This window comes from Phaenicophaeus curvirostris, chromosome 38 (genome assembly GCF_032191515.1).
Source record: "Phaenicophaeus curvirostris isolate KB17595 chromosome 38, BPBGC_Pcur_1.0, whole genome shotgun sequence".
NCBI lineage: Eukaryota > Metazoa > Chordata > Aves > Cuculiformes > Cuculidae > Phaenicophaeus > Phaenicophaeus curvirostris.
In genome coordinates, this window is record NC_091429.1 from 1,443,609 (window position 1) to 1,465,359 (window position 21,751).

The 21,751-nt window shown below is 56.5% G+C and overlaps 4 protein-coding genes across 4 annotated transcripts in view; 3 read left to right on the plus strand and 1 right to left on the minus strand.

Annotated features, from left to right (window-relative positions):
• RACGAP1 (Rac GTPase activating protein 1) overlaps positions 1-21,751 on the minus strand; it is a 116,799-nt gene that overhangs the window by 49,706 nt on the left and 45,342 nt on the right. The window lies entirely within an intron of this gene.
• SMARCD1 (SWI/SNF related BAF chromatin remodeling complex subunit D1) lies at positions 3,687-10,295 on the plus strand. The gene is made up of 13 exons (XM_069879412.1): positions 3,687-3,875; positions 3,971-4,158; positions 4,945-4,987; positions 5,075-5,197; positions 5,483-5,605; positions 6,092-6,208; positions 6,523-6,624; positions 6,709-6,870; positions 6,981-7,078; positions 7,476-7,611; positions 7,953-8,075; positions 8,319-8,420; positions 8,612-10,295. Exons 1-13 carry the CDS (start codon positions 3,708-3,710, stop codon positions 8,663-8,665), a joined length of 1,539 nt encoding a protein of 512 aa, XP_069735513.1. The 5' UTR covers positions 3,687-3,707; the 3' UTR covers positions 8,666-10,295.
• On the plus strand, positions 11,720-17,340 carry GPD1 (glycerol-3-phosphate dehydrogenase 1). The gene is made up of 8 exons (XM_069879417.1): positions 11,720-11,783; positions 11,944-12,121; positions 12,869-13,009; positions 13,261-13,399; positions 14,310-14,422; positions 15,119-15,352; positions 15,803-15,909; positions 16,230-17,340. Exons 1-8 carry the CDS (start codon positions 11,743-11,745, stop codon positions 16,324-16,326), a joined length of 1,050 nt encoding a protein of 349 aa, XP_069735518.1. The 5' UTR covers positions 11,720-11,742; the 3' UTR covers positions 16,327-17,340.
• On the plus strand, positions 20,345-21,222 carry COX14 (cytochrome c oxidase assembly factor COX14). The gene is made up of 2 exons (XM_069879507.1): positions 20,345-20,419; positions 20,959-21,222. Exon 2 carries the CDS (start codon positions 20,967-20,969, stop codon positions 21,120-21,122), a length of 156 nt encoding a protein of 51 aa, XP_069735608.1. The 5' UTR covers positions 20,345-20,419; positions 20,959-20,966; the 3' UTR covers positions 21,123-21,222.

A 21,751-nucleotide genomic window follows, 5' to 3' on the forward strand; every position in this document is an offset into this window, starting at 1 on the left:
GCACACGGGTGAATCCCCAGCTTCAGCACGGCCGCCGTGGGCATGAGGGGCTGGAGAAGAAGAGGAGCGGCTGAGAGAGCTGGGGGGGTTCAGCCTGGAGAAGAGGAGGCTGAGGGGAGACCTCATTGCTCTCTGCAACTCCCTGAGAGGAGGTTGTGGAGAGGAGGGAGCTGGGCTCTTCTCCCAAGGGACAGGGGACAGGACGAGAGGGAATGGCCTCAAGCTCCACCAGGGGAGGGTCAGGCTGGACATTAGGAAAAAATTTTTCACAGAAAGGGGTGATTGGCCACTGGCAGAGGCTGCCCAGGGAGGGGGTTGAGTCCCCTTCCCTGGAGAGGTTCAAGGGCCGGGTGGACGAGGTGCTGAGGGCCATGGGTTAGTGATTGATGGGAATGGTTGGACTCGATGATCCAGTGGGTCCTTTCCAACCTGGTGATTCTATGATGTCTGTGAGCCACAGGCAGAAATGGGCTCGCAGAGGAGGAATCTGGAGCCCAGAGGCAGCCCAGCCACCACGATACCCTTGAGTGGGATGGAAGGGTCCTCATGGGTGGGATAGAAGCACCTCCATGGGTGAGATGGAAGGGTCTTCATGGGTAGGATGGAAGAGTCCTTGTGGGTGAATAGAAGCACCTCCCTGGGTGAGCTGGAAGGGTTTTCAGGGGTGGGATGGAAGGCTCCCCAAGAAGCTACCTTCTTGGCTTCTGGGCAGGCAGCCAGTGCACGAGCATGAGCAGCTCAGTGATAAGAAATGGAAAATCTGCACATTTTCAGACTCGGGGCTGGCAGCCTGCAAGGTGTGTGGTGCAGGCAGCGTGTGCGCATCCACGTCTGTCACCGGGCGGTGCGAGACCCGCACCGTGCACGAGACAAGGAGCTAATTCCCTTTCACGGGAAGCATCCCCGACGCTCCACGCGAGGCTGGGGTGTCACACCCAGGCCTGGGATGCCGGGAAGCACCTGCTCGCGCGCTGCTGCCGTGTTTATCTCGCAGATTGTGTAGCCGCAAGCCTACAGAGCGAGGATTAATCATGCGACGCGCATAGAACCACGGCAGAGATAGCATCACCTCTTCTCTTCCCTGGCAATAATTCCCGGTTACCACTCGCTCCGTGCTCGAGCTGCCAGCAGAAACAGGCACTGAGATATAATTACACAGCCCTGGATGCCGATCGGCTGCCTGGAGCCAGAGCCGTACCAGCTGGGGAGGAAGGTTTTAGAGGAGCTGTATTGTGCCAGCAGGTGCAGGGGAATAAAGGTGCACAGGGTAGCGTTTCACAAACCGTTCGCACTCGGAGAATCGCAGGAACAAAACCCGCAGGGCAGAGAAAAAGAGAAAGGACAAAGCGTAAGGAGACACCGAGCCAAGGAAGCCTGGGTTATTTTCTCCTTGTGTTTCTTGCAAAGCGCAGTGTCAAGAGACAGAGAGGACAGCTCAGGGAGCAGCCCTGGGGCCAGCAGGCTGGGGTCACACACAGCTCGGCTCCTGCGGGCCGAGACCAACGGGAGGAGGGTTAACGAGGCCAAATGTCGGGTCCTGCACATGGGGCACAACAACCCTGAGCAGCTCCAGCCTAGGAGAAGTCTGGCTGGAAAGTGCCTGGAGGAGAAGGACCTGGGGGTGTTGGTGGAACAGGAGCCAGCAGGGGCCCAGGGGGCCAAGAAGGCCAAGGGCATCTTGGCTTGGATCAGACCCGGCGTGGCCAGCAGGGCCAGGGAGGTTCTTCTCCCTCTGGCCTCGGCCCTGGGGAGACCGCTCCTCGAATCCTGGGGTCAGTTCTGGCCCCTCCCCACAAGAAGGATGTTGAGGCTCTGGAGCGAGTCCAGAGAAGAGCAAGGAAGCTGGGGAGGGGGCTGGAGAAGAAGAGGAGCGGCTGAGAGAGCTGGGGGGGTTTAGGCTGGAGAAGAGGAGGCTGAGGGGAGACCTCATTGCTCTCTGCAACTCCCTGAGAGGAGGTTGTGGAGAGGAGGGAGCTGGGCTCTTCTCCCAAGGGACAGGGGACAGGACGAGAGGGAATGGCCTCAAGCTCCACCAGGGGAGGGTCAGGCTGGACGTCAGGAACAAATATTTCAGAGAAAAGGTCATTGGTCCCTGTCCGAGGCTGCCCAGGGAGGGGGTTGAGTCCCCTTCCCTGGAGGGGTTTAAGGGCCGGGTGGACGAGGTGCTGAGGGACATGGGTTAGTGATTGATGGGAATGGTTGGACTCGATGATCCGGTGGGTCTCTTCCTACCTGGTGATTCTGTGATTCTATGATTCCAAGCAATGAGCCTGCACCAAGCCGTGCAGCTCTCCAAACCTCACTTCCCTCGCTCTGCTTTGCAGCTCGGCCCCAGCTTACTCTCTCCTTCCTCCTGCCCTCCCTCCGTGTCCTTCACAGGAGGGCCAGGCAGCTTTCCAGCCTGCCCAAAAGGCTCCTGCCAGGTTTTAAGTCTCAGCTGAACTTGCATCTGAACAATACGGAGCAGATAAGTTCCACTGCTTTTCCTCCCCATGAATATTTCATCAGGCTGCTGGGCTCCAAGCCTGTCGGAGGTGGCATTAAATTAACTGCACGGACACAGGGATGCTGAGACAACAGTTAGTGGTGCTCAGAGCTTTGTGTTTTCCATCAGGAAGAAGAAATGCCTAGAAGAAAGTTGGGGAGGGGCTCTTGATCAGGGGGCGCAGGGAGAGGATGAAGGGGAAGGGTTTTAAGCTAAAAGAGGGGAGATTGAGATGAGATCTTCGGGACAAAGGTTTTCCTGGGAGGGTGGGGAGGCCCTGGCCCAGGTTGCCCAGAGCAGGGGTGTTCAAGGGCAGGTTGGTTGGGGCTTGGAGCCCCTGAGCCAGTGGGAGGTGGGCAGGGGGGTTGGAACTGGATGGACTTTGAGGTCCCTTTCACCCCAAACCATTCCATGATTCTATGATTCCATGTATCTGGTGGAAAAGGTAACAATACATCCTCACTTCTCTTGGGCAACAACCCCACACACCAGACAGAAAAACCTCCAAGATGACCCACGATCATCACTGCCTGGTTATTAAATACTTGGGGTGTGATTGCTCACTTGGCTTTGCTTTTCAAAGCCAAAGTTCTTGCTGGATTTGTTCCTCATTAAGCACCCACAAAGACTAAGTGCTCCAGGGAACAGGGAACCCCATGGCCCCATTGCCCCCCATCCCCCTGCCCCCCCCATACCCCACGGCCCCATTGCCCCCCATTCCCCTGCCCCCACTGCCCCCCATCCCCCTGCCCCCCCCATACCCCATGGCCCCATTGCCCCCCATTCCCCTGCCCCCATTGCCCCCCATCCCCCTGCCCCCCCATACCCCATGGTCCCATTGCCCCCCATCTCCTTGCCCCCCATCCCCATTGCCCCCCATTCCCCTGCCCCCCCATACCCCACGGCCCCATTGCCCCCCATTCCCCTGCCCCCATTGCCCCCCATCCCCCTGCCCCCCCATACCCCATGGCCCCATTGCCCCCCATTTCCCTGCCCCCCCATCCCCATTGCCCCCCATTCCCCTGCCCCCCCATTCCCCATGGCCCCATTGCCCCCCATTCCCCTGCCCCCGCCCCATTCCCCATGGTCCCATGGCTCCAGAGTTCTCCCAGGCGGTCCTCCGGCGGTCAGGGGGCGCAGGCGTGGGCGGTGCCTCTCTAGCGCTGCGCCGTCTCTATGGTGCGGGGCACTTCCGGCGCGCTCCCCCTTTGTGCTGGAGAAGATGGCGGCGCGGGCGGGATTCCAGTCGGTGACTCCGAGCGGCGGCGGCGGCGGAGCCGCTGCTGGAGCCGCTGCGCTCGGACCGGGCGCTCCGGGAGGACCGGTTCGCATGGGCCCGGCTCCGGGACAAGGCCTGTACCGCTCGCCGCTGCCGGGAGCCGCGTACCCGGTGAGCGGGGGAGGAGGGGCCGGCGGGGCGGGGTCGCCGGGGCCGGGGCCGGCTCCTCCCGCCGGGCTCTGGATCGGTGTTTCTTGTCTCCGCAGCGCCCAGGGATGTTGCCGGGCAGCCGGTTGGCACCGCAGGGCCCCTCCATGGGCCCGCCGGGCTACGGCGGGAGCCCCGCGGTGCGGCCCGGGATGGCGCAGGGCGGCCTGGACCAGGCCCGCAAGAGGCCGGCGCCGCAGCAGCTCCAGCAGGTGCAGTCGCAGGCCGTGCCCAACCGCAACCACAAGTAAGGGGCGGCATCTCCGGGTAGCGGGGGCACCCGGGGTAGCGGGGGCGTCCCAGGTATCCCTGGGCAACAGAGCGTTCTGGACATCCTGGATGTCAGAGAATCCCGGGGCGGTGGGGGCGTTCCGGGGGTTGTAGGTGTGGGAGCATCCCTGGGCAGCAAGGACATTCTGGGCATCAGCGACATCCTGGGGTGTCCCAGATATCAGAGCGTTCCTAGGCAGTGTGGGTGTCCCTGGGCAGCGGGGGCATCCCAGGCATTGGGGACACCCTAGATATCCCCGGTGCCAGAGTATCCTCAGGCAGTGAGGGCGTCCCGGGCTCTGGTGACATCCTGGGGCATCCCAGATGTCAGGATCCCTCGGCATTGGGGACATCCTGAGTGTTGGAGCATCCCCAGACAGCAGGGACATCCTGGGTGTTCCAAGTCTCAGAACATTCCTGGGCATCAGTGACTCCTTAGGGTATCCCAGAGCATCCCCAGGCAGCAGGGATATCCCAGGGCATTCTGGATGAGGATGCTGCTGGCCTTCTTGGCCACCTGGGCCACTGCTGGCTCGTGTTCAGCTGCTATCGACCCGCACCCCCAGGACCTTCTCTGCCAGGCCAAATATTTATGTTTTGACAGTACAGCACGATCCCTCAGTGATGCTGGTGCCTCATCCCTCGCTTTAAAATGCATGTTCTCAAAAAGTCAGTATGCAGCTGGTCGAGGCTGGAGAGTAATTAGCAGAAAGAAATAGGGCTGTGATTTTAACGCTCGCCTCTGCATCTTCTCCCTCGACAGCACTAAAAAGAAGAAGATGGCTGACAAAATTCTACCTCAGAGGGTGAGTGGTGAACAAGGTTGTAGCCTGTGCTGGTGCGGAGCGGTGCCGGGGAGCTGAAAAGTGATTTCCATTCTTGATTGGCTGTAGATCCGTGAGCTTGTACCGGAGTCTCAGGCCTACATGGATTTGCTGGCCTTCGAAAGGAAATTGGACCAGACAATCATGAGGAAACGCCTGGACATCCAGGAGGCTCTGAAGCGTCCCATTAAGGTAGGAGTGCACGTGGTTATCCTCAGTGTGGTTTGGAGGCTCTTACTTCAGTCAAAACAGCTGGAGGACACAGAAGTTTGGCTTGTGTCCCTGTTAACAGGGTGTGTCAGGAATCTTAATACTCCAAGGGAAACTAAGGAGTGGAACCAGAATCCTTGCTGTCTGCCCCGGGAGAGGGGGAATATGAGGCAGCTAGAAACGTCGCACTTAGTTTTAGCAAAGCGTAATCCAGGTAGTCAGCTCTTTGTTTCAGAATTAACATTGAGCCAATGCTTTTTCTCATAGCAAAAACGAAAGCTACGTATTTTTATCTCCAATACCTTCAATCCAGCCAAGTCGGATGCAGAGGATGGCGAAGGAACAGTCGCCTCTTGGGAGCTTCGGGTTGAAGGACGGCTGCTGGAAGATGTAAGTGGGAGATAGCCAGCCACAGAGGTGATTCTGTGGATCTGGAATTGGAGATGAAACCAGTTTCTTAGTGTCTGAGAACATAGCTAGGGGCTTGATATCCTCCTTCATCTCTGTTTTCCAAGGAGTCTGATGGTGGAGAGACCGAGAGCCCAACTTGGAGACCGATGGGTGGCAAGACATGAGTTATACAAAGTTCTTATAGCTATGAGAATTAATGGTGAGAACAGAGCAGTGGCACGCGTGTACCCTGGCTCTGAGAAGCAGGGCACCTGCATTGTCTGTAACTGCTGAGCAATTTAATTCCTGCAAGCTCGTCTTTAGCTCCAGGCTTTCACTTCCTGACTCTGGAACTTGATTTTTCAAGCACGTATTGGTGAATTCAGGTGTTCAGAACTTCAGGGAATGCTTTAGTCGCCCGTGGTGCCTGTGCTTATGTGCTGAGACTTGCCATCCTAACACTTTTCCTTCCTGTGTTGCTTGCAGTCTGCTTTGTCCAAATACGATGCCACCAAGCAGAAAAGAAAGTTCTCATCCTTCTTTAAATCTCTGGTCATTGAACTTGATAAAGACCTGTATGGCCCTGACAATCACCTGGTAGAGGTGAGCTGCTTTTTGCTGTGTTACCTCTAAAAAGGGGTTGGTGTTTAAGCAGACGGGGTTTGTCTGTCCTTGTAACTTTAGAGGTGGGGATACTTAAGGTTTGAATGAGCGGCTGGGAGCCAGGAGCTCTTGGATTCTTATCTTAGCTCTTCTTCTGGCTTGCCGGGGGTCTGAACAAACGTATTCACTCTTGTAAGTGGGAATAAGGTGAACTTTAGGTGGGTGGGATTTACTGGCGAGCTTGTTGGGTGCCAAGCAGCAGGAGCAAAGAGAATCAAGCATGTGGATGCTTCTAAATGCCCTCTCCTGTTCAGTGGCACCGGACTGCTACAACTCAGGAGACAGACGGCTTCCAGGTGAAGAGGCCGGGAGATGTCAACGTGCGCTGTACTGTCCTGCTGATGCTGGATTACCAGGTGAGACACCGGGAATAGCTGTGCAGGTCGTGTTCCATTAGCTGCGTCTGTGGCCTTGTCACCTCCCTCTGCTTTTTATTTCAGCCTCCCCAGTTCAAACTGGATCCCCGCTTGGCTCGTCTCTTGGGGATTCACACTCAGACCCGGCCAGTGATCATCCAGGCGTTGTGGCAATATATCAAGACCCACAAGCTCCAGGACCCCCACGAGCGGGAATACGTCATCTGTGACAAATACCTCCAGCAGGTAATAGCGTGGCCAGAACAAGCAGCTGGATTGGTTTTTCTTTGCTGGCAGCCAGCGATTGCTGGCGCTGAGCTCCCGTTCCTTTCCTTAGCCCTGTGTTTCTGTCACAGATATTTGAATCTCAGCGGATGAAGTTCTCTGAAATCCCACAAAGACTCCATGCCTTGCTTATGCCCCCAGAACCCATCATCATTAATCACGTCATCAGGTAAGACTGCTCATGTTTCTAGGAAGAAGAGTGGAAGGGATGGATGAGTCTGGTGCAGGAGGACAATGCCATACCGTCTGGTTTTCAGCAGCAGTCCTGTGCTGCCTCTCACTGTTTCTTCGTACAACAACAGCCGCCTCTTCTGTGTACCAGATTCCTCTTTTTCCACGAGGGACTCCCACCTTCCTGCTGTTCTTTGCATTAGGTTTCTGGAGATAGGAATCTGCTTGCAGCAATCACCTGCCTTGTGCTCTGTGGAGCTTTGCTACTTGGTGTAACGCTTGCTTGGCTTGTCCCTGCCTGCAGTTCATATCTCGTGTCATCCTAGCGGAGCTGCGGTTTGGTGTTTTCTTGAGCTGCTCTCTTACTTCGACTTCTTTCTTCTGGATGTCCCCAGCGTGGACCCAAACGACCAGAAGAAAACAGCTTGCTATGACATCGACGTGGAGGTGGATGATACCTTGAAAACTCAGATGAATTCCTTCCTGCTGTCCACCGCCAGTCAGCAGGAAATTGCTGCTCTGGATAACAAGGTAGGATTTTCTCCTTCAATTCTGCCCTCCCCGTTGCTGGGTGGGAATGTGTCTCTGGAGTAGGGGAGCCCAGAACAGGATGGCAGCTCCACTTCGCTCTGTTTTACATTGAGAAGCTGGAGCGGGGTTAGTGCTTACGAACAGGCGGCTTTACCTGGATGTGAATGGTTAGTGGGAAAATCTGGAATATTTAGAGCAGGAAACAAGGAATTAAATCCTGTCAGATAGGTACAAGCCAACCGGGCGGTGTAAGAACTCATCTTTGTAAGAACTCTTCCTGATGTTTCTGTTTGCCTTCTCCCCCTGTTCAACAGTTCAGTCCCTGTGCTTCTCTCCTTCAGATCCATGAGACAATAGAGACCATTAACCAGCTGAAGACCCAGCGGGAGTTCATGCTGAGCTTTGCCCGAGATCCTCAGGGCTTCATCAATGACTGGCTGCAGTCCCAGTGCCGGGATCTAAAGGTAAAGGCTTTGTCTTGTGCAGAAGGTGGATCCAGCCACACGCTTCCCTCATTATAACCAGCTCCTACAGAGAGAGACAGAGACAGTTTCCTGCTCAGAAAGCAGGACTCAGATTGGAGTCAAGCGTTAAAAACCTGACCTGACCGTACTGAAATGTCTGAGGAAAAGTGCTGGGGGCGGGTTGCTCAGCACAACCAGAGCTTTTTGCTCTCCCTGAACTGTTCTGTCCTTTGTGCTCTCCAGACGATGACGGATGTTGTTGGGAATCCCGAAGAGGAGCGTAGAGCTGAGTTCTACTTCCAGCCATGGGCTCAGGAAGCTGTGTGCAGATACTTCTACTCCAAGGTTAGTGTCCCCGAGCCGTGCTTGCTCTCCATGCCAAAGGGAGTGTTCCCTTTGTGCCCATCACTTCTTCCCGACGGTGAAAATCAGCAGTGCCCAGCTTCGCTTGCAGAGTTCACCCTTTCCCAGCTGGGAATGCTGTGGTGCTGCAGCATCTGAGTACATTAACGCTGCGATTCTGACTTCTCTTGCAGGTGCAGCAAAGACGGCAGGAATTGGAGCAGGCTCTGGGAATCCGTAACACATAGGCAGCTCCGCTCCTTCCCAGCCAGAAGACATCACAGCTTTTTTCGTGGAGACAGCAAGCTGCTGAGTACTCTGTTAGGGCTCACCGAATCCCACTCCAGCAGCAAGGCCTGCATCGTTATTCATCCTGGTATTGTCCCTGTTGGGGGAACTCCAGGGTACCCAAGATCTTCTGGGGTGTGGCAAGCGGACGGGCTCCAACGAGCACACATTTCTACCTGATTTTCTTCGTGACTGTTGCCTTGTCAGTCCCAAGGCTTCCGAGAGAGCCTCCCCTTGACTCCACACTGCCTGTAGTGTCCCCAGTAGCCAGTCCGACTGCTGCCTTGGAGGCTTTCTCAAGTTCAGGAACCACAGCCCATTCCTCCCCAGCTGGCATCTTGTCGTGGCACGCGTGGAACTCGGATCTGCTGTGTCGTTGGTCTCTCCTCTGCCTCGTGTCGTAGCAAGGTGCCAGGTGCCATAGGGGGCAGGATGCCGTGAGCTGAATTACCTCCCTGCCCTGACTCCCTCGCTCCGAGGGTGCTGCTGCACTGGGCTGCCTCATCGGTCACTCCCCAACTCGAGGGAGTTACTGGACTGCATAGAGAATTGCTTCTTCCCTCGTTCCCGTTTCTCTGCCTTGTTCCCTTTGTGTTTGTTGACAGACTGGCCTAGGCTGGGATCGCAGGGGAGGTGAGGCGCTGACTGGCTGCAGGGATGTGGAAGCATTGGAGCAGCGAGACTTCTCTGCTCGTCTAAAGACCTCCTCGTGCGGTTCCAGCGAGCCATCCGGCTGCATGTTTTCCCTGTAGCAGGAACAAGGAATGCAGCAGCTCTCGGTGGAATTGTGTGTAGGCTCATTCTTTAGGACGATGATCCTGTCTCGTTGCTGTGGAGACCAGAGGCGCCTTCGTGTGGGTTTGTGGGCATAACAGGACAGTCCTTAGGAATGGACTTAGCTCCCAGCTTATGCGCATTAGCAGGTGGTTCCATGCTGAAGCACCCATGGATTTTAGTCAAGTTTTAGATTCTGGAGCTGCCACGAGGCCCACATGAGTCGGGAATGTACAACTACATTTTCTCTGCTGTGGGGAGTGGCAGCCCACATGGAATTCATGGAATGAATTACAAGTGAACTAGTCAGGTGTACAAGAACAGCTTCTCTCAACCTAGATTTTGGTATTTCTGCTCGGGACCATAATGCAAATGGACTTGAATGTCGGTCACGTTCTCCTGGAGTAGCTGCAAGGTTATGTTACTGACAGACCCTCCTTATCCCACCCCCAGCTCCGGTGTGGTTGGGAAGGTCACTATCTGGGAGCCTGGGTGGCCCTGTTCTTTGTGTCTTCGTTCCTACCTGTCTGCGAGTGATAGACTCACAGACCAGACCCCCTTTCTCCTTTGCCCCCCAATGAATTAGCGCTGTGGTACTGGGGGGAAGGTCTTGGCGCTGACAGAGCAGCCCCCTGACTCCTCAGGGTACTCGCACGTGAAGGGCGCCGAGTACCGCGTAGGCGAGCGTAGCTGGTGCAGAGTAACTGCTTTTCTGAACTGAATATTCTGTTTTTTTCCATGGACCAAATTTTTTTTTTTTTGTACTGTATCCTTGTAGACGTCACCCAGTTTTAATAAAAGCCTCCTGTGAAGGAAGCTGTCCTCCCTCCTTCTGTGCTGACAGCACGCTTTCTCTTCGCAGCTGCCTAGTGGGTGACACTTCATGTTTCCTCCCTGGGAAGGGATAGGATTATTTCCACTTTGCTTTTTTAACAAAGCCAAGTGAGTTAAGGATGTGGAGAGAAAATGTTCTGAATATTTTGGCCTTTTATAGAGAGCCTTTCATGTAAGGGCCTGGCTCGCAGAGTCTGCTGAGCCCTGGCAAAATGCTTTCGTGGTAAACAAATTAACTTGAGCAAAACTGGGAAGCCAGGGGCCAAGCTGCTGATAAAATCTTCAGAGCCCTGTTGCCACACTGCTGCCTTGAAGGGTGACGGCCTCTGACAAGCCCCGTGGGAGTCATAGAATCCTGGAATGGTTTGTGTTGGAAGGGACCCCAAAGCCCACCCAGTCCCACCCCTGCCATGGGCAGGGACACCTCCCACTGGCTCAGGGGCTCCAAGCCCCATCCAACCTGGCCTTGAACCCCTCCAGGGATGAGGCAGCTACCCCTGCTCTGGGCAACCTGGGCCAGGGCCTCCCCACCCTCACAGGAAATTTGAGGCCTAATTATGAGGGAACTATCACATACAAGGGTTTAAAGCCGTGCAGAGGAGGGGGCATTGCTGTCCTCAGCCTGCCTTGTTTATAAAAGCAGAACTGTGAAGGTTTATGCAAAACCTCTAAGCCCTTGTTGCAAGGGAGAGCTCATCCAGGTCGAGAAGGAGCAGTTTCATAGAATCACCAGGTTGGAGAAGACCCACAGGATCATCGAGTCCAACCATTCCCATCAATCACTAACCCATGTCCCTCAGCACCTCGTCCACCCGGCCCTTAAACCCCTCCAGGGAAGGGGACTCAACCCCCTCCCTGGGCAGCCTCTGCCACTGCCCAATGACCCTTTCCAGGAAAAATTTTCTCCAAATGTCCAGCCTGACCCTCCCCTGGTGGAGCTTGAGGCTGTTCCCTCTCGTCCTGGCCCTTGGGAGAAGAGCCCAGCTCCCTCCTCTCCACAACCTCCTCTCAGGGAGTTGCAGAGAGCAATGAGGTCTCCCCTCAGCCTCCTCTTCTCCAGCCTAAACCCCCCCAGCTCTCTCAGCCGCTCCTCTTCTTCTCCAGCCCCCTCACCAGCTTCGTTGCTCATATTTCTTCACTGGGATAGGGGAAGCGGCACTTAAATAAAAAGCTTTTAGGCAGGAAATGGGTGAGAGAGGCTTGGCAGAAGCAGGACGTGTGGCTGCCAGCCTTTGGGATCTGAGCTGTTTCTCCTTGGCCTTGGGGAGCAGTTGGCCTTGCAGCGCAGTTCGGCCGCCCCGGGGCACGGGTACCCGGTTCCCCCGGGGCGAGGCGGAGCGGGAGGCGGGACGGAGCCGCCCCTGCTCCAGGCAGCCTTGAAATACCAGCTGTGGGCTCGGTGCCGCACGGCGCCCCGGCTCCCGGCACCATGGGTGGCAAGAAAGTCTGCGTCGTGGGCTCCGGCAACTGGTGAGCACCTGCCGCCTCCCAGCCGCGTGAGCACAGCACGGATCCCGTCCTCCCTCGTGCTGCGTGGTCACCAGAACCCCCGTGCAAGCGCCCTGTGGCCGCGCTGGGTTTACTGGTGGCCTCAGTGCCCGTTGCCCCCGGCTCTGCTTTGCCCACGCAGGGGCTCGGCCATCGCCAAGATCGCCGGCAGCAACGCCGAGCGGCTCAACACCTTCGAGAGCCGGGTGGACATGTGGGTGCTGGAGGAGGACGTGAACGGGCGCCGGCTCACGGAGATCATCAACACGGAGCACGAGAATGTGAAGTACCTGCCAGGGCACAAGCTGCCCCCCAACGTGGTGAGTGCGGCTCTGCTGAGCGCGAGCTCTGGTGCTGGCAGCTCGGCTCTCTGGTGCAAGGTAATAAATGGCCGTGCTGGAAGCCGCTGGAGCTCCAGGGTGTTCAAAGCAGGGGATGCACCGGGCTTGCTCCCGGTGACCTTGGTCTGCGCTTGGAGAAACTGCAGCCCCGGCTGCTCTCGCTGCCCACCTTTGCCCCGGCTCCGGCATCCCGCAGGCTGGGCTTGAGGCCATGTGGCTGTGTCTGAGCTGGCAGCGCCAGCCCCTCAGCTGCATTCTGAGCTCACCAGAATGACCCCAGCTCCTTGCACCGCCCTTGGGGGACCCGCTTGGGCTGCTTTTGCCCTGCCCTGCTCTGCTCCAGCCCTGGAAGGGGACCACAGGTCAGTGGTTTTATGGAATCAGAGAACGCTTCAGGTTAAAAGGAACTTTTACAGGTCAGCCAGTCCAAGCTCTGCAGGTGCAGGGGCATCTTCAACCAGGTCAGGTTGCTCAAAGACCCATCCAGCCTGACTTTGGATGTTTCCAGGGATGAGGCATCCACTGCCTCCCTGGGCAACCTGTGCTGGTGTTTTATTGTGAAAGATTTCTTCCTTATTTCCAGTCTAAATTTACCCCTGTGCCCTCTCTTCCCTCCCAGGGAAGCCCCCAGTAGCTGCTCCCAAGCTCCTGCTCCCTGTGGATTCAGGACACGTTCCCTGCACAGCTCCAGGCACCCAAATCGCTGATGAGTCGTGTTCTCCGCAGGTAGCAGAGGCAGACCTGCTGAAAGCCTGCGCCGGGGCCGACATCCTCCTGTTCGTGGTGCCCCATCAGTTTATCGGCAAAGTCTGCGACCAGCTCAAGGGCCACGTGAAGAAAGATGCTGTTGGGGTGTCGCTGATCAAGGTGTCGCTGATCAAAGAGGCTGCAAAGGGGTTCCTGGGGTTTTGGAGCAGAATCTGGGCTCCAGGGTTATGGGAGTGAGAGTGGGAAGTGGGGGCAGAGTCTTTGTGGGGATTCAGAGACAGAGAAGGGCGATTCCCAGCGCTGTGAGGAACGTGGCGCAGCTCAGCACCGCGAGTTCGTTGGGATTGGGGCAGGTGGGGCAGGTGTCCAGCGGGGAAAGGTGCTCATCTGTGTCCCTGGCTGTGTCCCAGGGCGTGGATGAAGGACCGGATGGGCTGAGGCTGATCTCGGACATCATCCACGAGAAACTGGGAATAGAGATGAGCGTACTCATGGGGGCCAACATCGCTAATGAAGTGGCAGAAGAGAAGTTCTGTGAGACGACCATCGGTAAGGAGCCAACATCCCTGCTCGTTAGCAGCCTTCATTTCTAATGAGTAGGAAGAGGCAAAGGGGTGACCATGGTGCAGCTTAAAGTGCTGCTGCCTTCGGGGAGCTGGCGTTTGTTCCCTGCGGAGGCAGCGAGACTCCAGAGGAGCTGGAGGAATTCATTCCCAAGGTCTACGATGTGATCACTCACTTCATTACAAACAGAGTTGTGTGTCTAAAAGTTCCTGCCAGCGTGGACTGTGAGCATCAGACAGTCTGCCTGGCACAAATTGAAGGGGTGGACACCAAGAGGACCCTGAGAAATAGAGTTTTTACCTTCATTTCCTTGGGCTTCCAGGGATGCTCACCTGGATCTCATGATACCGTCAGCCGGGGCTGCTTGAAAGTTCATCTGGTGCCTGTTCCTAAAGTCCTCCACGCTGTTTGAGATCCATGCGCAGCAGCCAAACCCCACAAAATGCTTTGCTGGGTTGGAGTTTGTGGGATTTAAAATGTCTGTATTTTAAACAAAAGCAAACTCACTGTGCCAGAGGCTGCCTAGTCTGGAGGTGTGCGCAAAGCGAGCTGTCACTCTGAGCACAAAGGACACTGCAGGAACAAGGAGAACAGCAGCCTCCAACCCCAAATTTGCATCCTCCGAAGATGCCTTTCATCTGCTGGCACATCAGTTGTGCCTTGCTTGACAAAACAGTAGGGATTGTCCCTGCCTTCTGAGAATTCCAAGGTTAAACCTTGCTTATTTGCAAGGAAAAGTGTGCTTGGCACTTTATGGTCCTGCAAATGTTTAGCAACGTCCATCAGCTGGGCAATAGGTTCTCCTCATTGTGCTGCAGGAATGTGACACCAGGCAGGAGAGCATCGCTGTCCTAGGCTTTCCCCCATCACCTTCCTCCTCTCTTTGTCCCATCAGGCTGCAAGAACGTGCAGCACGGGCAGACGCTGAAGGAGCTGATGCAGACACCCAACTTCCGCGTGACGGTGGTGCAGGACGCCGACACCGTGGAGATCTGTGGGGCTCTCAAGGTGGGTGAGCCGCTTGCTGGGGGTTGTAGGTCTCGGTAAGCAGAGCCTGCAGTTCTCCAGGGCTGAGAAGGGAGCTCTGGGAAGGAGGCTGCCAGCTGAATGAACCCCATGGGGTGCTGCCCTGTGGCTCACCGAGACCGCTGGGTCAAAGGGAGCTGCGGATGAGTCCTCTTCAGCTGCTCTGAGGGTCTGAAAATCACTGGCAGAGACAGAGGCAGGCAGGAGCCTTGTGCTTGGGATCAGAGGCTGAGAGAGCTGGGGGTGTTTAGCCTGGAGAAGAGGAGGCTGAGGGGAGACCTCATTGCTCTCTCCAACTCCCTGAGAGGAGGTTGTGGAGAGGAGGGAGCTGGGCTCTTCTCCCAAGGGACAGGGGACAGGACGAGAGGGAATGGCCTCAAGCTCCACCAGGGGAGGGTCAGGCTCAACATAAGTTAAAAATTTTTCATGGAAAGGGTCAGTGGGCAGTGGCAGAGGCTGCCCAGGGAGGGGGTTGAGTCCCCTTCCCTGGAGGGGTTTAAGGGATGGGTGGACGAGGTGCTGAGGGACATGGGTTAGTGTTTGATGGGAATGGTTGGACTCAGTGATCCAGTGGGTCTTCTCCAACCTGGTGATTCTATGATTCTATGATTCATGGACACAGCAAAGCCCTGAGCTCCATTTCGAACAGATCCCCCCCATTCTGCTGTTGTTTTCCAGAACATTGTGGCTGTAGGAGCTGGTTTCTGTGACGGGCTCGGCTATGGAGACAACACAAAAGCTGCCGTGATCCGTCTGGGACTGATGGAGATGATTGCCTTTGCCAAACTGTTTTGTAAAGGCCCAGTTAACTCCTCCACCTTCCTGGAGAGCTGTGGGGTCGCGGACCTCATCACTACCTGCTACGGTGGCCGCAACAGGAAGGTGGCTGAGGCTTTTGCCAAGACTGGGAAGGTAAGCAGCAGAGCTGGGAGCAGGCAACATTGATACTGTTATGAGGGGGGATGGTTTTCAGCTGAGAGGGAAGATTTAAGTGAGATCTTAGGAAGAAATGTTTTCCTGTGAGGGTGGGGAGGCCCTGGCCCAGGTTGCCCAGAGCAGGGGTGGCTGCCCCATCCCTGGAGGGGTTCAAGGCCAGGCTGGATGGGGCTTGGAGCCCCTGATCCAGTGGGAGGTGTCCCTGCCCATGGGCTTGGAACTGGATGGGCTTTGAGGTCTCTTACAACCCAAACCATTCCACGATTCCGTGACTCTATATCTGCACTAACCTGCTGAGCTGGCAGCAAGATGATCCCACAGCAACCTGCTTTCACTCACCAAGTGCTACAATCTGGCTCCAGAGAAGGAACATGGGGCAGTGGGAGGGTTGCAGAGTCCAGCTCCCTCACCGTTGGGATTTTTCAGTCTATTGAGCAGCTAGAGAAGGAACTGCTGAATGGGCAGAAGCTGCAGGGTCCCCCGACGTCTGCAGAGCTGCATCGCATCCTTAAAAGCAAGAACGCAGTGGAGAAGTGAGTGCTCTCATCTCCCTTGTCGCTCATTATGTTGCATCACTCGATGATCCGGTGGGTCTCTTCCAACCTGGTGATTCTAGGATTCATTTGGGGTGGGGCTGGGGTTTTTCCTGCAATTGTAGGGAGGGGGAAACCCACCCTCAGCATCTCAGCTGTTCAGGTCAGTCTCTGCACTGCCCGTGTCTAAGCAGCTGGGTAGGAACGGCCTGTGGGACGAGGGGCAGTTCTGCTGTCCCACCAGCTCCTGCACATCGCAGTGGAAGCTGAGGTGCCCTGACTCCTCCAGCTGAGGGGTGACTGTGTTCGTCTGCCCGCAGGTTCCCCCTCTTCACAGCCGTGTATCAGATCTGCTACGAGGGCAAACCCACTACAGATATCATCAGGTGTCTCCAGAACCACCCTGAGCACATGTAAGCAGGCTCTGCCTGCAAAGCCACCCATCCTGCCAAGGTGAGCAGAGAGCTGACTGCACCAACTTGCTGCTGCTACAGCTTTGTAAGGACTCCGGATTTCCTGGGAGCCTTTGCAGAGTGCTGCAAGGGTAGAGGTTCCCTTTCTCAGCCCTGGACACCGGCAGCCCGAGCCTGGCATCCGCACAGAGGTACCTGCTAGTCTCCCTGTCTCTCTTTGAAGGGCTTGTTTAGCTTCTGCTGCTGTCTAGGGTCTGTCCTGAGCAGGGCCGAGCACCTTCCTCCTTTGGCTTTCTCTTGCGGTGATGGATTAAGTTCTTGGAAGGACTCCGCCAGGTCATCTTGATCAATACAGGAAGACTCTGCCTGGAAGGACAAGCTTCATTGTTAGTCCCATGGGGCCACTTTGCATGGAACCAGCCCTCTCCTGCTTGTTGCTGCTGCTTTTGGCTTAACTGCCTCACGGAGAGGGCACAGCTCCCTGCCAGGCTTCAGCAGCGTAAGCAAAGCTCCTCAGGACTTTCGAAGGGGCTGAGAATCACCCTGCTTTCTAAGAAGCACCAGCACAGAAAACAGGATTTTTCACCACCCTGCCAGGGGCTGCTTCTCCAGCCAACGCTCCGTGTGTGAGGGCAGCCCCAGGGTGAGACGTTAGAGCTTGTTTATTTAGGTTTTTTGCTCTTGCAATCAAACCTGGCCCCTGCACACAGGGAAACTCGCCTGTTGTCACAGATTTGCCTGTGCTAATTCCGTGCCCACTGCCTCCGGACAGCCTTTCTCCCTCACATCAGTTTGTCCTCTGGTTCGCTTCAGCAATGCAGGGACCAACTGCCCCAAAGTCTTTCTGAGCAGCTGGCAGGCTGGGCAGCCCTTGGCAGCAAACCTGACAAAGCAGTCGGGTCACGTTGCTTTTAGACAAATGATCCACAGCAGCTTTTTGCCTTCTCCCTGGTTTGCTCCACTCTGTGCCTCAGCCTGCTCTTTGCTTCTACGGGTGGCTTTATAGGAGCTGAGAAAGCAGGTTCCATATTTTTCCTTTGCCCCTCATGGAAACTGCCCCCAAGCACAAGGGGCAGCAATGGATTTGATCCACAAGAGGAATAACGAGACCTCCAACATCACAGGAGAGGACAGAGGTCTCCTGCTGTGCCTTTGGAACTTGCCCCTTGTCCAGCCAGGTGCCACGTCCCTCTCTGGTCCTCTGAAGTTGGCTCGCTCTGCTCATGTTTGCTCAGGTCAGCGTGTCCAGCGGTTCACTGATCCCTGTCCGTGAGCCGGAGCTGCTGCTGTCCACCCTTGTTCTTGGGTCCTCTTTGGGTCCCTGAGCAGCAGTGTACTTTATGAACCTTTACATTAATAATAAACTTGGAGAGGAGTGGGGGAGACACGCTCTGTGGTTCCGGTGCATCGTTGTCTTTGGGTTGGTGCCTGCTAAGAGCGCAGAACAGGGCACTCTCAGCTCCCTCCAGGCTCCGCACCCGTGTGCTGTCCCAGAAACAGCAGGAATTCCACTGTTCAGCAGCCACAACGCAGCACAGTGTCCCACTTGCTGTTTCTCAGCGGTGGTTCCAGTGTCAGAGTTTGGCTGCAGGGCCAAAAAGAGGGTTGAGGTTGCAATGTTGAACTGGGTACAGAATCCTGACTCTTCCAGGTGGAGCTCGGCCACCCCGCGTACCCAGGCCTCCCCCTCTCTGATCTCTTCCCAGCTGCTTTTCCCAGGCTTGCCTTGTCCCTGTCTTCCTTTGAAATGCGTCTCGTACTGAGTGACCTTTCCAGGACCGCTAGCTCTCTGCTCAGCCCCTTGCTCGGGGAATTCAATCTGCTGGCACAGCAGTTGTTTCTGTGCCTTTTATTAGCTACGCTTTCTCACCGTGCACCCTACGACCTTTAAATTCAACCAAGATATCATACAGAAAGTAGCCAGCATGGGATTCCTCTAATGAGGAACTTCATTGAGGTTGGAGGGAAGAAAAAGCAAGTCCAGCACGTTCCTGTAGGGTTGGCACAACTTCCAGTTCCTTTTGTCTTGATGTGCTTCAGGAATTCCAGCTCAAGTATTTGGACATGAGGCTTATCTAGGCGAGAGGGACTTCCAGCTCTTCTCCCTTGATGCAGCTCCTGCCAGCACCTGCAACAGGGTCTGGAATTGAGTTTCAGACTTACATTTCTGCTGTATCAGTGCTTGGTGCATCCTTCTTTTAAAAGACAGGCAGACGAAGTGCTCAGGGACATGGTTTAGTGGCAGATGATGGTTGGACTTGTTGATCCAAGAGGTATTTTCCAACCTGGTGATTCTATTGGTCTGTTCAGCCTGGAGAAGAGGAGATTGAGGGGAGACCTCATCACAGTCTGCAGCTTCCTCACAAGGGGAGGAAGAGGAGCAGGTGCTGATCTCTTCTGTCTGGAGCCAAGGGAATGACAGAAAGACGCGCCAGGGGAGGATTAGGGAGGACATTAGGTAAAGGTTCTTCACGCCAAGGGTGGTGGAGCACTGGAACAGCTCCCCATAGACACAGTCATGGAACCAAACCTGTCAATATTCCAGACACGCTTGGCTAACACCCTCAGACACACGGTGTGAACGCTGGGGCTGTCCTGTGTAGGGACAGGGGTCACACTCGATGGGCCTTGGGGGTTCCCTTCCATCTCGGGGCAATCTATGATTCTCCAATTCTCTTGCTTTTAGCCAGCCCTTGCTTCACGCTAGTGCTAGAGTTCCTGAGCTATAAAAAGTCTTCCCTTTGCCATTTGGAGTTATGTTCTGCAGCCTCAGCACATCCCGGCGCTGCAGGGCTGCGCAGCCCGGGGAGCTGCTGCTGTGCAGCAGCCTGGGAAGAGGACAGGGGCGAGGGGGGGGACGGAAAACTGCAGCCCCAGGGCTTGACAGAACCCTCGGAGCAGAGCAGGGTTGTGACAGCAGAATTCAACCACCAGGAAGGAGCTCTGACAGCACCGCTGGGTGCCAGCGGCTGCCCCAGTGCTCTAGGAGGAGCACAGCCTCCTCTGGAAGGGGGCTCAGAAATCATAGAATTGTTTCGTTGGAAAAGACCTTTGAGATCATCGAGTCCAATTAAATCCACTACTAAACCACATCCCTGAGCACTTCATCCCCATGGCTTTTAAAGCTCTCCCGGGACGGGGTGCCCTGGGCAGCTTCTTCCAGTGCCCAAGAGCCCTTTCCATGAAAGAATTTTTCCCCAATATCCAATCTAAACCTCCCGTGGCACAACTTGAGGCCCTTTCCTCTCATCCCATCACTTGTTACTTGGGAGAAAAGCCCAACACCTGCTTGACTCCAACCTTTCCAGGAGCTGCAGAGAGCAATGAGGTCTCCCTTCAGCCTCCTCTTCTCCAGACCAAACCCCCCCCAGGTCCCTCAGCCACAACCCCTGATCTCCAGCCCCTTTCCCAGCTCCGTTCCCTTCTCCAGACACGCTCCAGCCCCTCAAAGTCTTGGAGTGAGGGGCCCAAAACAACCCAGGATTGGCGGTGCAGCCTCCCCAGTGCCGAGCGCTGAGGGACGATCCCTTCCCTGCTGCTGCTGGCCACCCCGTGGCTGACCCCAGCCAGGATGCTGGTGGCCTCTTGGCCACCGCTGGCTCATATTCAGCCACCATTGACCAGCACCCCAGGTCCTTTTCCATCAGGCATTGTTCCAGCCGCTCTTCCCCAAGCCCGGAGCCGTGTGGGGTTCTCGTGGCCCAGGTGCTGGACTCGGCCCTTGGCCTGGTTGAACCCCATCCCGCTGGCCTCGGCCCATGGATCCAGCCTGCCCCGATCCGCCAGGCCAAACCCCCCCAAGGCCCCTCATCTGCCCAGAATTCCTGTTCTCCAGCCCCTTCCCCAGCTCCGTTCCCTCCTCTGGACGCGCTCCAGCCCCTCAAGGTCTGAGTGAGGAGCCCCAAAGCGGAGCCCGGGGCGGCTGCACGCGCCGAGGAGCAGAAGGAGCGGCGCCAGAGGGCGCTGCCGCCCTCGCCAGGAACTACAAGTCCCAGGAGGCAGCGCGGCGGGCGCGTCGCCACGTGACAGGAAGTGGGTGGGGCGCTGGCCGGAAGTGCAGGGCGGTGGAAGGGAGCGCTGGTGGTACCGGTGACCAGGCACGAGGAGGGGGGATCCCAATGGGGATGGGGGGGATCCCAGTGGGAATGGGAGCGGGGGATCCCAGTGGGAATGGGAGCGGGGAGTGGGGGATCCCAGTGGGAATGGGAGCGGGGAGGGGGGCGGATCCCAGTGGGAATGAAGGGGGATCCCAGTGGGAATGGGAGCAGGGATGGGGAGGATCCCAGTGGGAATGAAGGGGGATCCTAGCAGGAATGGGAGCGGTGATGGGGTGGGGAATCCCAGTGGGAATGGGAGTGGGGATTGAGGGGGATCCCAGTGGGATGGGTTGTAGGGGGGCCCAGGGATTGGGGTGAGATCCCAGCGGGAACAGGAAGGACGATAAGGGGGATGCCAGCAGGAATGGGGCACTGGAGGGAGCAGGTACCTGGGTGGGGGGTGATCCCAGCAGGATGGGGTGCAGGAGAAAGCAGCTTTGGGGATGGGGAGGGAAGTTCCTATGGGATGGGGCGCTGGAAGGAGCAGGTACAGGCATGGGGGGAGATGATCCTGGCTGACCACCAACCTTCTGCTGCAGGCACAGCCATGGTGTCTGGCAAGCAGCTGGCTGACTTCGGCTACAAGGCCTTCTCGGGCTCCATGATGCTGCTGACGCTCTACGGCGGGTACCTGTGCGGCGTTCGCGCCTATCGCCTCCTCCAGCGCCGCCAGGAGCGGCAGGCGGGTGGCCCCAACACCTGAGGGCAGCCCAGGACGCTGGGGGGAGACGGGAAACGGCTGCTGGGCCTCCACAGGCTGCGAGGGGAGATGGAGCACAATAAAATCCATGTTAGAACGTCTGTGCTAGTCCGAGCGGGGCTGCGATTGGCTTCCAAAGGGGCTTCACAGACACAGCCCTTGGACTTGTGTCTGTCTGGTTCCTCAAAGCCACAGAAAAGGGGGCACATGGAGTCATGGGGTGTTTGAGGTTGCAAAAGACCATTCAGATCATCAAGTCCAACCCTCCACCCAGCACTGCCAGCTCTACTACTGAACTCTGGTCCTAAGCACAGCCCCACAGCTTTGGAATTTTTCCCCAATATCCAATCTAAACCTCCCTTGGTGCAACTTGAGGCCCATTCCTCTCATCCCCTTACCTGTTACTTGGGAGAAAAGCCCAACACCTGCTTGACTCCAACCTTTCCAGGAGCTGCAGAGAGCAATGAGGTCTCCCTTCAGCCTCCTCTTCTCCAGACCAACCCCCTCCAGGTCCCTCAGCCACAACCCCTGATCTCCAGCCCCTTTCCCAGCTCAGTTCCCTTCTCCAGACACGCTCCAGCCCCTCAAAGTCTTGGAGTGAGAGCCCATAACCCAGGATTCGCAGTGCAGCC

What these genes read in the sequence shown, in the direction of transcription:
- SMARCD1 (XM_069879412.1), top strand. Translation starts at nt 3,708, where the DNA reads ATGGCGGCGCGGGCGGGATTCCAGTCGGTGACTCCGAGCGGCGGCGGC. An exon ending in GTGCCCAACCGCAACCACAA is followed by an intron (nt 4,159 to 4,944) that starts GTAAGGGGCGGC and finishes CTCCCTCGACAG; the next exon opens with CACTAAAAAGAAGAAGATGG. An exon ending in CTGACAATCACCTGGTAGAG is followed by an intron (nt 6,209 to 6,522) that starts GTGAGCTGCTTT and finishes TCTCCTGTTCAG; the next exon opens with TGGCACCGGACTGCTACAAC.
- GPD1 (XM_069879417.1), top strand. Translation starts at nt 11,743, where the DNA reads ATGGGTGGCAAGAAAGTCTGCGTCGTGGGCTCCGGCAACTG. An exon ending in GTCGTGGGCTCCGGCAACTG is followed by an intron (nt 11,784 to 11,943) that starts GTGAGCACCTGC and finishes TTGCCCACGCAG; the next exon opens with GGGCTCGGCCATCGCCAAGA. An exon ending in GTTCTGTGAGACGACCATCG is followed by an intron (nt 13,400 to 14,309) that starts GTAAGGAGCCAA and finishes TTGTCCCATCAG; the next exon opens with GCTGCAAGAACGTGCAGCAC.
- COX14 (XM_069879507.1), top strand. Translation starts at nt 20,967, where the DNA reads ATGGTGTCTGGCAAGCAGCTGGCTGACTTCGGCTACAAGGCCTTCTCG.